The 14,698-nt window shown below is 35.6% G+C and overlaps 1 protein-coding gene across 3 annotated transcripts in view; it reads left to right on the forward strand.

Annotated features, from left to right (window-relative positions):
* The window catches only part of EFR3A (EFR3 homolog A), a 69,900-nt gene that overhangs the window by 26,836 nt on the left and 28,366 nt on the right, over nucleotides 1–14,698 (forward strand). For all 3 annotated transcript variants that reach the window (XR_013997402.1, XM_081116266.1, XM_081116267.1), the window contains exons 5-10: nucleotides 195–316; nucleotides 4,075–4,224; nucleotides 4,824–4,961; nucleotides 8,747–8,825; nucleotides 10,228–10,363; nucleotides 11,881–12,048. Coding sequence is in view for 2 of the 3 variants with exons in the window: in XM_081116266.1 (XP_080972392.1) it covers nucleotides 195–316; nucleotides 4,075–4,224; nucleotides 4,824–4,961; nucleotides 8,747–8,825; nucleotides 10,228–10,363; nucleotides 11,881–12,048 (793 nt within the window). In the remaining variant the exon portion in view is untranslated. The remainder of the gene's footprint in view (nucleotides 1–194; nucleotides 317–4,074; nucleotides 4,225–4,823; nucleotides 4,962–8,746; nucleotides 8,826–10,227; nucleotides 10,364–11,880; nucleotides 12,049–14,698) is intronic.

Below are 14,698 nucleotides of genomic sequence, written 5' to 3' on the forward strand. Positions count from 1 at the left end.
TATACTTACTATTTACAATGCTATAGCCTTGATTTTCTAAAGTTCACTGTTAAAAAATTCTTTTTGTATGTATGGGGAATTTATGATACTTGTTTCTTATTTGGTTATTGTTTGTTGATATAACAAGTAATGAATGAAAGTAAATGTGTTGGTCCATACTTTCAGAAAGGTGATAACACATTTATTTTCTTTAGTTTGTCAAATTTGCAAATATTGAAGAAGACACACCATCCTATCACAGACGTTATGACTTCTTTGTGTCACGCTTCAGTGCCATGTGCCATTCCTGCCATAGTGATCCAGACACACGAACAGAGTATGTATTCTTTTACTTTATGATTTAAAGTCATAGAGCGATTCATTGATTAATACTGTGTTTATATATGATGATTACCAAAGGAAATGTGAAAATACAAGTTTTGCTCCTGAAATACAACTTCCCGTTGCTGTTAGAACTGACTGAAATAGCAAAACTGAGCATCGCTTCTCATTGAGAATCAAGTTTGAGGTCTTGCTTGGAATCGAGTGTCCCTTTTGCTCTCTCCCCCAGTGTTAGAGTCTATCACCCTGTCTTTGATCCTCCTTTTACTGTAATCCAGCCACTTCCAGAACACATCAGGCACACTTCTCCCCAGGACCTTTGGTCTAAGTGGTTTCTGCATAGAATATGTCCTGGACGCCCACATGGCTTCTTAACTCACTTCGTTTTGATTTCTGCCAGTGTCACCTTATCCTGAGAGTCCTGCCCTGGCCACCTTTATTTATTAAATAAAAATCCTCCCGTCCCATCCTAGTTACTCTGTCTTCTGCTCATACCTTTATCTAGTCTCGCTTATCTATGGAATATGAATTCTAGGAGGGCAGGGGCTTTATTTTGAGGACTGCTCTATTACTAGCACTTTGAATAGTGCTGGGCACATAGGCTCTCAGTAAGTGCTTTTTGAATGAATACATAGATTGAATGAATGTATATTACTAGTCATTTTCAGTCTCAGGTTCTCGTAACAATTTGAGCATTTTTAAACATTTTCTTCTAGGTGCAACCTAGTAATCTGGAATCAAGTAATTATCTGCTAACATGATCTATAGGTTGAAAGCTAAGAATTAAGATCCAAATGACCCTGGTAAATATAGAAAGTAACTTGAGCTTTATTATAATACACTAAAAAGAAACTAACCTGAATTCGAAGTTATTTGGGGGCAGTTTAGCAAGATTTAGCATGCTTTGTAGTTTTTATTTTTCTTTTAAAATAAATAAGGGAATCTGCATAAATATAACTAACTAGCTTTTAGTGTGTAAGCTACAGTGTTGGTTTACACAAACCAAATGTAAAAGTTATTTTAACTTGGAGAAAGAAAGCTGAGAGATTTCAGATGAAAGATTTGTATCTGTCTGAGATGTTGTTAGTGTAACTTTTCCATTTAGACTCCTGATGTTCTTCCTTTATTATGAGGGCAAAGCCTTAGAAACTATGTAAAGATAACTATCTTATAATAAATTTTCTGTTTCTCCCAGTTGCCACTAAAATCTCTTTTTTTATCCCTAAAGGACATTAAAAATGTTTTATAAAACTGTTTCCTGTTTTCTGGGGCTGACATTGAAATATTAACAGGGCAAAAAAGTATAAAAAGTAGCTAAAGAAAATTGCAATTTTTTTCAATGCTTTAACAATTTTGCTTTCTTTTAAAATATAGAAAATATCCAGAATGTAGTTTTTTGGGTTTTTTTGGTTTAGTATTATAAGGATTAATAAACTACATGTAGACATTTCTCAAATTTTGCTTGAGGTAAGTTTCACATATAAACCAATTCAGGCGAAAAGTTGATGATATCCATAAAATTAAGGAAAGGATGCATTTAAGAAATTAAAAAATTTATTACATAAGTTACCATATTTTTAAGTACTTAGCACCCCCTAGTGAAAGATCTTGTCTTTTAAACATATTTTCATGTAACATTTTTCATTAATGTTTACAAAAAGAAACCTGACATTTTCTGTACACAAATGAGAAGCCTTTTAGTACTTTTTTCTAACTCTAGGTCTTTCCAGTATTACATAATACTTGAAATTCCAAAATGACAGTGTTTCATTTGAATCACTGTAAAACAAACGAGCAAACTAAAATGATTTACCATACTTAGGGGACTAGATTTTTTCCTGCTTTGCCTGAGGTCAAAACCCTTTTGGTTTTCTTCAGGCATATTTATATTCCCCTTTAGATTCCAGCATACATACTTATTATCAATCCCTTTAATTTTAGCAAAACCCGATCAAATAGAGCTCAGGGGCCTGAGCAGTAGGAAATGGACAATGGGTTTGATCACTGTTAAGATTTTCTTAAAATATTTGCCCTACAGAAGCAATTTCCACATGTAAAGTCATGCATCACAGTCTTAATCTCTAATTTCCTGAGCAACCTTCAGGTGTGGTAGAAATAATGGTCATTATCAGCATCATCATAATGCTTAACAGCATGAGCAAACTAACACCTATTGAGCACTTATTCTGTGCCAGTTTGTTTAACCCTTTATTGGCTAAGTACTTTACATGAATTAACTCATTTAAACCTTACAGCATTCCTGTGCTTTAGGTAAGAGGTTTAGTTTACTGATAAGGAAACTATTAAATTTCTTTGAAGTCATGGCTAGAATATATTGGTTAGGCCAGATAGTAGATCTGAATTGGATGCCAGCTCTGTAGCTGGAGTAGCTATAGGCAGTCCCCAGCTCCCCCAAACAGGGGCAGCACCCTCTGCTGTACTCTGTTAGGCTATTGTGTAACAAAGCATGAATCATTGTTCTTGTGTCATCTTGTTCACTCCACCTTGTCATCACCTAAGGAGTAGCAACAGGTGCATAAAGCAGACCCCATTGTAGTAATGTTAGGCTTGCCCACTTTTGATAGCTGCAGCGTCTCTCACCCTTTATGTTTTAGGGAGCAGCATGAATAGACCCAACTTCGAAACAGGCAAAATTTGTCTCTGTCTCCCAGTTCACTTTCTCACCTGTTCAGCATAGTATTACTACCATTTCCCATTCTCCATCTGCTACCCCTAAATGCCTGTGTCCTTTCCCCATGAGTTTGGGAAGCAGTGCCACCCCCTTCCCCATAGCTGCCATTCTCTAAACCTCTTCATAGGTATTGGAAGACAGTGCTGGATAAGCTGAATAAACTTCAATGGTGAATATTTCCTGTAGTAGCAAAAAAAGAAGTAACAGTCACATTTGGCCAGAGGGACCATGTTTTAGGGCAAATGGGTTACCAATTAACTCTGCTTTTATGTGTTGTTTTCTAGTCACTTTTCATTCTCAAACCTACAGATTTTACATATATATATGTGTATATACATATATACACATATATATGTGTGTGTGTGAGTGAGGAAGAGCTTGAGGAAGCTGGGGTTGTGGATTGGGATGGGAGGATGGGCAGCATTGTCTCACTGTGTGATAACGTTTAAATCACAGGTACACATGATGATGTATATGTAAGTACACACAGATATGTGTGTACATATATATATGGCTGAGGTTGTCTGCACTCCATTTTGATAGTTCTCGTTTGTCAGACCTTTAAAGGAACCAGCGTGGTCTTCCACTCTTCCATCTAGGGGGACAAGTGGAGGGAAGAGCCTCTCGGGAAGAACCAGTGAGAGGTCTGAGGAAGCCCTGAAGGGTCTTCAGAAAGAGTGAAATTCTGTTTTTGCTCAGCATCTGAGATATCTAGGCGAGAAATGGAGAGAATCTAGCTCATTACTTTGAATTATTATCATCCTCTTAGGAAAACCTAATGCTTTTGATTTAGACTGGATGTTACTGTGCTTTACAGTCCTTTGAGACTCTAAATGCTGATTTAAAAAAAATAGTATTGAAAGTAAGCCTCTTTTAGAGCTGCCTCATCTCTTTGTCCACCTTAGATTACTGAGATTTTAATTTCTTAGATGTGTTATTGTGTTACTTTCATCTTACTGACTTGAGATAACAGTATATACTTGGGTTCATTCTCTTAAGGTAAACAAGCATACTTGTTTAAATAACTTTTCTCATGACTCAGTTTTTTTCATTTTTTATAGAATTCGAATCGCTGGAATCCGGGGTATTCAAGGCGTGGTTCGCAAAACAGTTAATGATGAACTTCGGGCTACCATTTGGGAACCCCAGCATATGGATAAAATTGTTCCATCCCTGCTGTTTAACATGCAGAAGATAGAAGAGGTCGACAGGTATTAAATAAGCACTTTAGGGTTGAGGCTGGGTTACCTTTGTATAATTGTATGTGTGCTGGCTCGCTAGGCTAACTTGTCTTTAGTTAAGTAAACAGTGGTCTTGTAAACTTGAGTGAGTTTAGATATGTGTCCTTTCTAAAAAATTATTCATCTGTTGTGATCACATTAGGCTTAGTAGACCACAGATTTGGACTCATACACTTAAGGTTTTATTTGTTTTAGAAAGATTTTATACTTCACTTGTTGCTTATTGATCATCCAAATTGTTATTTGAATTAATATTACTTAAAGTTGCAAGTGTAAGAAATAGAGATTATAGCTAAACTTCTGTTATTTTTTAGAGATCCAGCATGCTTTTTTATGAAGTTAGAAATAACCAAAACAATAATAATAATAATAACAATAGTTATTTACTTTATAATTTTTTCAACAAAAAGGTTAAATCGTGTTTATTCCTTGACTATTCTTCTAAGATTTTTTGGGATAAAAAGGAAATGTCATTATATGTTCCCGAGAAGTAAAATCTGTTCTGTTTAACTGTTAGAACTGGCGATAGAATTCGTATACTCATGTTTATTATTTCTCTTTCTTTCCAGTCGCATAGGCCCTCCTTCCTCTCCCTCCGCAGCTGACAAAGAGGAGAATCCCGCTATGCTGGCTGAAAACTGTTTCAGAGAGCTGCTGGGTCGAGCAACTTTTGGGAATATGAATAATGCTGTTAGACCAGTTTTTGCGTAAGTAGTTGGCATTTTCCTGGTTATTTGTGACTGAACTGTTAATTCTGCGTTAATTTACTTACAGAGGACCGTTACTAATGGACTGTTACTAATGGAACAGTGTAGCATTGTGGAAAGAGTGCAGGATTGAGTCAGATACCACACGTTGGAGCACTGGTTCAACCGCTTCACCAGCTTTTTCTTCTTAGAAATGAAGTGCAGTATTGTGCTTGATGCCATGTGCATCATTTATCTTGAATTTCTACCCACAGATGCACAGTAAGGTATTAAAACACACAGTGTCCAAGTACGATGTATCTTATTTTGTTAACTTCTATGGTTGGTTCCTCCTGATGGCTGGCTTTTGTTTCCTGGCCTTCTTTTTGCTGTGGTTGGACTGCCTTAGGGCACATTCCATGCGCTAAGTAAATTTCTTCTTACCCTTAGCGACTAGTAAATATCTCATTGGTATTGTACTCTCCCCTCTGGCAAAACACATTTGTGAGCTTTGAATTTCTCCACATACATGTTGTCTTTCAAGCTTTGTCAAGGGGTTGTGTTCTAACTCAGTCTTCAGATAACAGAGCCACTAATATTCTTTGTAATTTCTGCACATTTTTGCTAGTCTTTCTTTTGTTAATTATTTGCCTTATCCTTTCCCTTCATGACTGTAAGAATGTCTTTATAGCATGTATAAAGTTGTCTAGATGTAACACCCAGAATTCTTTATTTAGGGGAAATATTTGGATTTAAAGTTGAGCTTTACATTGCCTGACATTGGCCTGTGCCAGAGACCGTCCAAAAAGACTGAGTGTCCTAGCAGGCCTACCTAATACAGAGAAACAAACCCAAATAGGCAGCCAAAATGGGGAGACAAACAAGCCCCAAATGAAAGAACAAGAGAAGTTTCCAGAAAAAGAGCTAAATGAAACAGAGATAAGCAATCCATCTGATACAGAGTTCAGAATACTGATTGTATGGATGCTCAACAGCATGATAAAAAGATAAAGAAACTATGAAGGAAATTAAGAATGATCTAGCAGAAATAAAGAATACATAGGAAGGAATAAACAGCAGATTAGAGGAAGCTGAGGATCAGATCAATGAATTAGAAGACAGGGTAGAAAAAACTCACTCAATCAGAGATCCAAAAAGAAAAAACAATTAAAAAACAGGAGGACAGTCTAAGGGAGCCGTGGGACAACATGAAACATAACAGTATTTGCATTGTAAGAGTGCCAGAGGATGTCGAAAGTAAACGGGTTAGAGAACCTGTTTGAAGAAATAATGGCAGAAAACTTCCCTAACATGGTGAAAGAAAAAGTCACACAAGTTCAAGAGGCACAAAGAGTCCTAAGCAAGAAGAATCCAAAGAGGCCCACACCCAGATACATTATATTTAAAATGCTGAAAATTCAAGACAGAGAATATTAAAGGCAGCAAGAGAAAAGCAATCTGTTACCTACAAAGGAGCTCCCATGAGGCTGTCAGCTGACTTCTCATCAGAAACTCTACAGGCCAGAAGGGAATGGCATGAAGCATTTAAGGTAATGCAAAACAAGAATCTGAAACCAAGATTACTCTATCCAGCAAGGCTATCATTCAAAATAGATGGTGAAATAAAGAGCTTCCCAGACAAAAAAGGCTAAAGGAGTTTATCACTACCAAACCAGCATTGTAGGAAATGTTAAAGTGACTGCTATGATTAGAAGTAGAAATAGAGAAACATAGGCATAAAGAATTAAAATGGCAATAAATAAGGACCTATTAGTAATAGCCTTAAGGACTTTAAGGGAGAGATTAACAGCAATACAGTCATAGTCGTGGACTTTAACACCCCACTGACTTCACTGGATAGATCTTTCAGACAAAAAGTCAACACAGAAGCAGTGACTGAATGGCTCACTAGATCAGATGGATTTAATTGATATTTACAGAACATTTCACCCCAAAGCTGCAGAATATACATTCCTTTTAAGTGCACATGGGTCATGCTCAAAGACAGACCACATGTTAGGACACAAAACAAGTCTACAAGTTCAAGAAAATTGAAATTGTATCAAGCATCTCAGATCACAAGAGCATGAAATTAGAAATCAACTACAGTGAAAACACTCAGAAACATTCAAACACATGGAGGCTAAAGAACATGTTATTAAACAATGAGTGGGTTACCAATAAGATCAAGAAAGAAATCAAAAACTTCTGGAAACATGAAAATGAACACACCACATTCCCAAATCTATGGGACACAGCAAAAGCAGTCCTAAGAGGGAAGTTCATAGCACTGCAGGCCTACCTCAAAAAGCAAGAAAATTTTTTAGTAAACTATCTAACTCTACAACTTAAAGAATTAGAAAGCTCCCCTGTGAAGGCGTCAGGACCAGGGCTTTTGTTTGCTGGGAGTTTTTTTATTACTGCTTCAGTTTTATCAGTTGTTATTGGCCTATTTATCAGTTGTTATTGACCAGGTTTTCTGGTTCTTCCTGATTCAGTTTTACATGATATTACTCATATTTGGAATCTAATAAACAAAGTAGCCTGAGGAACAAAATAGATCCAGAGACATAGAAGCATGGAACAGACTGATGAATCTCAGTGGGAAGGCGGGGGTGGGGGAGTGGGTGGGGAGAGATTAATCAAAAACTTATGTGCATATTTGCATAACCCATGGACACAGACAGTAGTGTGGTGAAGGCCTTTGGGGGGGGCGGGGATGCAGGGTAGAGGGGATCAGTGGGGAAAAATGGGGGGATATCTGTAATACTTTCAACAATAAAGATAAAAAAAATAAAGTCAAGCTTTATAAGAATCTATAAAGCACAAAATTATATTAAAAATCTGAGAATCATTAGATTTTCAAAAGGATCTGTGATTTTCACCATCCTCCCCTCCAGAATTACCATTTAAAGACTCTATGGACTTATAAAAATTATACTAAGAAATAATCATGATTTCAGATATAACTAAAGGCAGATTTATATTTTAATATTCAGACATGCTGATTTAAGAATTTTAGTTTTATCTTAATACTTTTATTAAGTATTTTTTACCTAATAGTACTCTATAAAGCCTTAAAGATCTGCAGAGCTAGCCTGGGAGAAAGAAATTACCCAATTAACTGTACTTGAGTACTTACTTGAAAGTGGGCTGTATTCCATGTAGTGCTTAATGAAATAGTTAATTATGTATTAGCTGTTTATATAATTAATATTAAATATGCTTTGCAAGTAAGGTATCAGGTATTTTGGGGAATATAGACATGAATAAAACTGTCTTGGTCCTTAACAAACTTGATGGCTAATTGACATGCACTTATAGTGAAATACAATATATAGATTATGAGAACAGGCCAAAAAGTGCTATAAGCAGTTTAAAACACAGAATTCAAGTTGAATCTGGATATTAGGGGGTGGTTTCTTTGGAGGTAAGCTTAGTTGGATAATTAGGTTTTAGCAGGTTGAGATGCATGAACAGAGGCAGAAAATAGTGTGGCCCCAGTGTATATTTCCAGATTCTTGCCTTTTTGTGATGTTGGGAATGAATGACTTTTCTTTCTTGCCAGCTCATCTAGGTATTTAAAAATCTTATATATATTCTAGCCTTTTATTGCTGGTGTTTTGTGAAAGAATCTGGCTGTTGGGGGAAATATATGTCACATATCTGGAACTAGAACATTGACTTCCATTAACTTTCTTTTAGATACTCTTGATTGTGAAGCTTTGCATATTGTTGAGAGTTCTACAGGGAAAAAAGTATAAAAATAGGAATTATTAAAGTAATTTTCGTATTGTTAATTACAGACATTTAGATCATCACAAACTATGGGATCCCAATGAATTTGCAGTTCACTGCTTTAAAATTATAATGTACTCCATTCAGGTCAGTTATTTTGGTTCTATGTTGATAAGCATAGCATCAGAGATATAGAACACTGTAGGACAGCAATTTTCAACCAATGTGCCACAAGAATTTTTAAAATGTGCAATACCTGACTGTTAAGTCAGCGGCACTGACCTCTTCTTTCCTCTGAGATTGTCAGATAAAAAAATGACAACAGCCAGCATAGCAATAGCTGTTCGGTGTGAATGAATCAAAATTATGCCATTTTTTGTCAGATTGGCAAAAAATATATTTTTTGTTGTGCCACAGAATTTTAATAATTAGTTTATGTGTGCCATGAGATGAAAAAGGTTGAAAATTGCTGCTCTAAGAAATAAAGCATGTTCTTAATTTAGTTGTCTCACTTATTTTCATTTACCACTTAATCGTTTTTATTTGCCAGCATGGAAAGATATCTAATAAAAAGAATGAAATGATTTTATGATGGTGCTGTTGTGCATTTTATTTAACACAATTGTGTATTTATATTTCACTGATAAACTAGTATTGGAATTGGTATTTATTACAGCAACATATAGCTGATAATAATAATTACCATTTATTGAGTATTTACTATGCAAAAGTGCATGTGTTAAGTCCTCTCTTTATAGAACCCTGTGCTGAGACACTCCTATCTACTACAGAGGACCACCCTGCTTTACCTCGAAACCAGAACAGATCATGTCAGGATTTATATCCTACATGTGCTGTTTACCACATTTATGCTTTTATAGACTTATGTCCCAGTATCATTCACTGTGATTGATCAAATTTATTTATATGTGATAAAATTGCCCTTGTAAATTGCAAATCTCATATCTTCTTGATTTAAATTAAATTTCATCAGGTACACATTGATAAAATTTTCATTTGATAATGGCCCTAGATTAAATGAAAATTTTGACTGTTTAGCATTGTTAGGTGTTCACAATAAGAAGTAGTATTTATATAGTTTGGGTAGGAGAGAAGTACTGTAAATGTCATATCTGTTTGTTTTTTAACAACGTTTTATTCTGTTACCAAGTTGTAAGAGTATATAAATGTTTTTTATGAAATGACAAAAAAATGTAAAGAGAATAAAAATTTCTCGTGAATTCCCCTATCAGAAATGCTCAGCATTAATATTTGGGTATATATAATTCTAGTCTTTTATACTTCTAAAAATCCAGATTGAATTTTATTACACCTAATTTTTTGCAACTTTTTCCACTCATGGTATAAATATTTTCCAGTATCTCTATTTATTCTTAAATGGAATGATTTTTAATGACCGCATATTGTTCCACAACATAAGTATGGCTCCTGTAATTGGAAGTTTAAGTGTCACATGGTCTTTCATTCCTATGAATTCTGCTGGGGTGCATATAACTCATACATCTTTGTGTTATTTTGTTTCTTTTAGGCTCAGTATTCTCACCATGTGATCCAGGAGATTCTAGGGCACCTTGATGCTCGTAAAAAAGAATCTCCACGGGTTCGAGCAGGTATTATTCAGGTTCTGTTAGAGGCTGTCGCCATTGCTGCTAAAGGTTCAATAGGTGAGTGCTAGCAAAAAAATAAAAACCAATTACTGCCTTAATCTATTTCAGAATGTTTTTCAGTAGATATAGCAGTGTATGGAAAATTCTCAGAAAATATTTCTAACATTTTTAAATGTGCTGTAGTTTTTCTTGAAATTTTTGATTCACATGGTTATTCTCAGACTTCCTTAGTGTACAATTAATGAAGCAATTTCTTTCAAATTAATCTCTCCTTCCCTTTTTTCTAATAAAGATTTTTGGATACCAATTATATGATAAAAGATTTGGGAGGATACAGATAGAAGAAACTTACAGTTTACTTGGAGTTAAACAACTCTACCTAATACTGGAATAAAAGGCAAAATTTGATCACATACAAGAAAATCAGGGTCAGAGAAGGGGGAGGAAATGAATTAGCAAGAGAAAATATTTTGCAGCCTGTTCGGCTATAATGTGTGGTTGTGCAGAGGAAGTCAGAGAAGTGGCTTTCAAGTTCAAGTTGTGGCCAAATCGTGGGTGTAATTTTGCAGTTAATTGACACTCTTTAAAGATTTACTGTAATCTTTGTCAGAGATGTGTTTTAGGATAACACATCTGGCTGCAAAGTGTAGGACACATTAGATATAGCAGGTGGTTATCACTGTGGTAGGCATGAGGGAAGGAACTTGACGTTGGATGGCAGCAGTCAGAAGGTCAGGTCAGCAGAACTTCCTGACTGACTATAGGGATACGGAAAAGGGACAGGTGAAAGGTCATGATGTTTCTTACCTACCTGTGATTAGAAGAATGGAAGGGGCCTTCACAAAATTCCTGACATTAGAAGGAGAATCTGGTTATATTTTTTTGCTTCAAAATCAAAGTGGAAATATTCTACTGATACGTTCTGACATTCATCCAATGTCATATAAGTGTCGGCATTTTGTATATGGATTCTTTATTACTTATAACTTATCTCAAAGAGATGGAAGCAGGTTGTATCATTGGAAAGTTACTTAATTTGAAATATGAAATGAAATACAGATAAAAATGTGTGTTACATGTGGGGTACCATGTACTGGGCTTGGTACATTCCAAGGGCTGTTTGAATGTTTCTGTCTAGTTATTGAGACAAATCCTTCATTCTTCAGCCTCAGGAGATACAAAATAAATTTCTTATGCTACAATGAGGTATATTATCATAATTTTGTGGATTCTGATCCAACAGTCAAGTTAAATGTCCCCATACACATTTTGAGTGGACAAGATTAAATAGGAGGGAAGTTTTTTGAAATCTTCATATGTATATACACATTTTGCGTGGGTTAGACAGTGATTCAGACAGCTGCTTAGAGATGCCAGCAAATGCTTGTTGGAATAGCTGGGAGACTTTATTTAGGTATTTCTTATTTACTTTTTTAATGAACTAGTTAGTTCATAAATTAGTATTTCCAACTTCTTAGAACATATGCAGAACTCTCTTTTGAAGAATTTGAGAGTTGGTTTTGAGTAGACAGTCCTGGGAAGGTGTGCTTGCTCACCTCAGTGACCACTTACAGGACCCACGGTGCTGGAAGTCTTCAACACACTACTGAAACACCTGCGTCTCAGTGTGGAATTTGAAGCAAACGATGTACAGGTGGGATCTGCAGCCAGTGCCAGCTTAAATTCAAGTTCTAAAGACAATGATGAGAAGATTGTGCAGAATGCCATCATCCAAACAATAGGTGAGTGCATTTCCCTTTTCCAAACTATTATGTAAAACTGGTTACAAAAGCTGTCACAGAAGGTACTTGACTCCTATACTACATCTGTCAAAGGTCAATGACGTAAACATAAGAATAGGACAAAACACTGTATACCCTCCACCCAGATTCATCTATTAACATGTTATGCCATTTATGCGATTATTTACTTTCTCCCTCCATTTCTCTGTGTGTGCATGTATGTGTGTATATGTCTATATACATATATGTGCATATATAAATATGTACATACACACAGAGAAAGATAGATGCATGCATCATACATCTGTGTTTTTCTCCCTAAACCACTGAATTGTGAGTGCGTATACACCATGGCTCTTTACCACAGAGTACTTTTCCAAAAGATAAAGATATTTTCTGACATAACCAGAGTATAGCTTTCAACATCAGTGAATTTAACGTTGATACAGTTTTTATATTTCAGTTTTTTCATTTGACCTAATAATACCTTTATAGCATATTTTGCCTTAGGCCTCTGGTCCAGTCTAGGGTCATATATTGCATTAAGCTATAATAATTCTTTAGTGCGAACATTCTGTTATGATATGAGCATTATTTAAGAGTACACCCCCCTTTTTTAATTTCCTCATGTGGTTTAGTCTGGTGTTTCTTCATGGTTAAATTCAGGTTATATATTCCTGTCTGGATACTACATAAGTGAAAATGTTCTCAGAGTATCACAGAGAGGCACCCAGTGTACGTTTGCTTCTTATTAGTGATGTTAATTTTAATCACTCAAAGTGTTGTTCTGTTTCTCAGCTGTACAGTGTCCATTTTTCCTCTTGTAAATAATAAGCAGTCTCTGAAAAGATACTTTTAGACCAGGCAGGTATTCTGCTGTTCATCTGAACTTCCCCTAGATTTAGCAACCATTCATAATTCTTACCCACGATGGTTGCAGAATGATGGTTTTAACACTCAGCACTCCCTCCCAGCTCTCAATTGGCACTCAGTGTTCTGCTATAAGCAAGAGCCTGTGTACATACATGTAGGAACACATACATTCATCTATTATTGGTATGAACTCATGGATTTGTATTTTCATGCTTCATAATTCATTCTGTACTTAATATTTGTTATTCTTCTGGTGCCGAAATTTTCCCAGACTTGGCCAGTAGGAGCCCCTGCAAGCCGTCTTCTCTGTCTTTGTAACACCCCTCCCCACCTTTCTTTTGAGCAGAGCCTTACTTGTGTAAGCTGTTCCAGGCTCACTTTACAGTTCCTGCCCCAGCCCTGAGTCAGTCCTTTCTCCAGGAGCTGGGGTTCCTTTAGTGGGGAATGGTATTGGAGACTAAGATCTGGGGATTGATCCTTTGGACTTTAATATCATAGGGTTGGTTTTTTTTAAACACAGTTATCGAAGTATAAAGGATAAAAAGGTAAAGAGCTTCCTTTAAAAAAAGCCATGGGATGGATGTGGGGTGGAGGGGATCAGTGAGGTTAAAAGGGGGACATCTGTAATGGTCTCAACAATAAAGATAAAGAAACATTAAAAAAAAAAAAAAAGGCTTACAAGTATAGAGCTCACAGGATTTAGCTGAAATACCATCAAGAGCCCTTAGAGTGTAGGAATCAAGAACATAGTATCTAGATCCTTGATTTGAATCCAGATTCCATCTCTTGCTTACTAGGTAACTTTGTACAAAAGTCTGAATTCCCTGAGCATACATTCTCTTACCTATAAACTGAGTAAACAATAAGTTATAAAGTTATAAAGATTAATTGAGCTAATAAATGTAAAGTACTTAAAAAAATAACTGGAAGGGAATAATTGCCACATGGTATTTATTATCATTTTGCTAATCTGTATTACTTAAATTTTCTAGTCTAAGCATATATTTATTTTGTGAAAATAAAAATAAAACTATTACATATATATATATATTTTTAAATATATCTTTATTGATTTCAGAGAGAGGAGGGGAGAGGGAGAGAAAGATAGAAACATCAATGATGAGAGAGTCATCGATCGTCTGCCTCCTGTACACCCCCGACTGGGGATCGAGCCCGCAACCCGGGCATGTGCCCTGACCAGGAATCGAACCCCAGTTGCCTGGATCCTAGGTAGATGCTTAACTGCTGAGCCATGCCTGGCCGGGCATATATTTTTAAAACTTCTAAAATGTTTCTGATTACTTATAATGTAGAAAAACATAGCTTTCCAGAAGAACAGTGTTTAATGTAGAAGTCATATATAAATTTATTTTACAAATGCTGGAATGCCATAATTTTTAATAAGTTTAAAGCTCATTACTTTAAGTCTTCATTGGTCAAGTTTTTATTTATGAGTTAGAGTTTTCCCTAGAACAATTAGCCTCCATTCCCAAGACTTTATATCTAAGACTATGATCTTTCTTTTCCCATTGGGAAGATGGGTAAGGGTATTACTGCTTTCTTCTATCCACCATTCTTGTTAATCAATATGACCCTACAAAAGAATTACGTCTACAGTTAACAATACACAACTCACTGTATTAAACTCACCAAGCTTAACCTGTTATTTTTGGAAATAAATGTTTACAAGTTGGTTTATAAAGAACAAAAACAAAAACAAAATGGTAAAATAAAATAAAAAAGCCATGAGAATATTTTGGGAAATGACCTGACTGTA

This window comes from Miniopterus schreibersii (assembly GCF_964146895.1).
Source record: "Miniopterus schreibersii genome assembly, chromosome: 17".
Taxonomy (NCBI): Eukaryota; Metazoa; Chordata; class Mammalia; order Chiroptera; family Miniopteridae; genus Miniopterus; species Miniopterus schreibersii.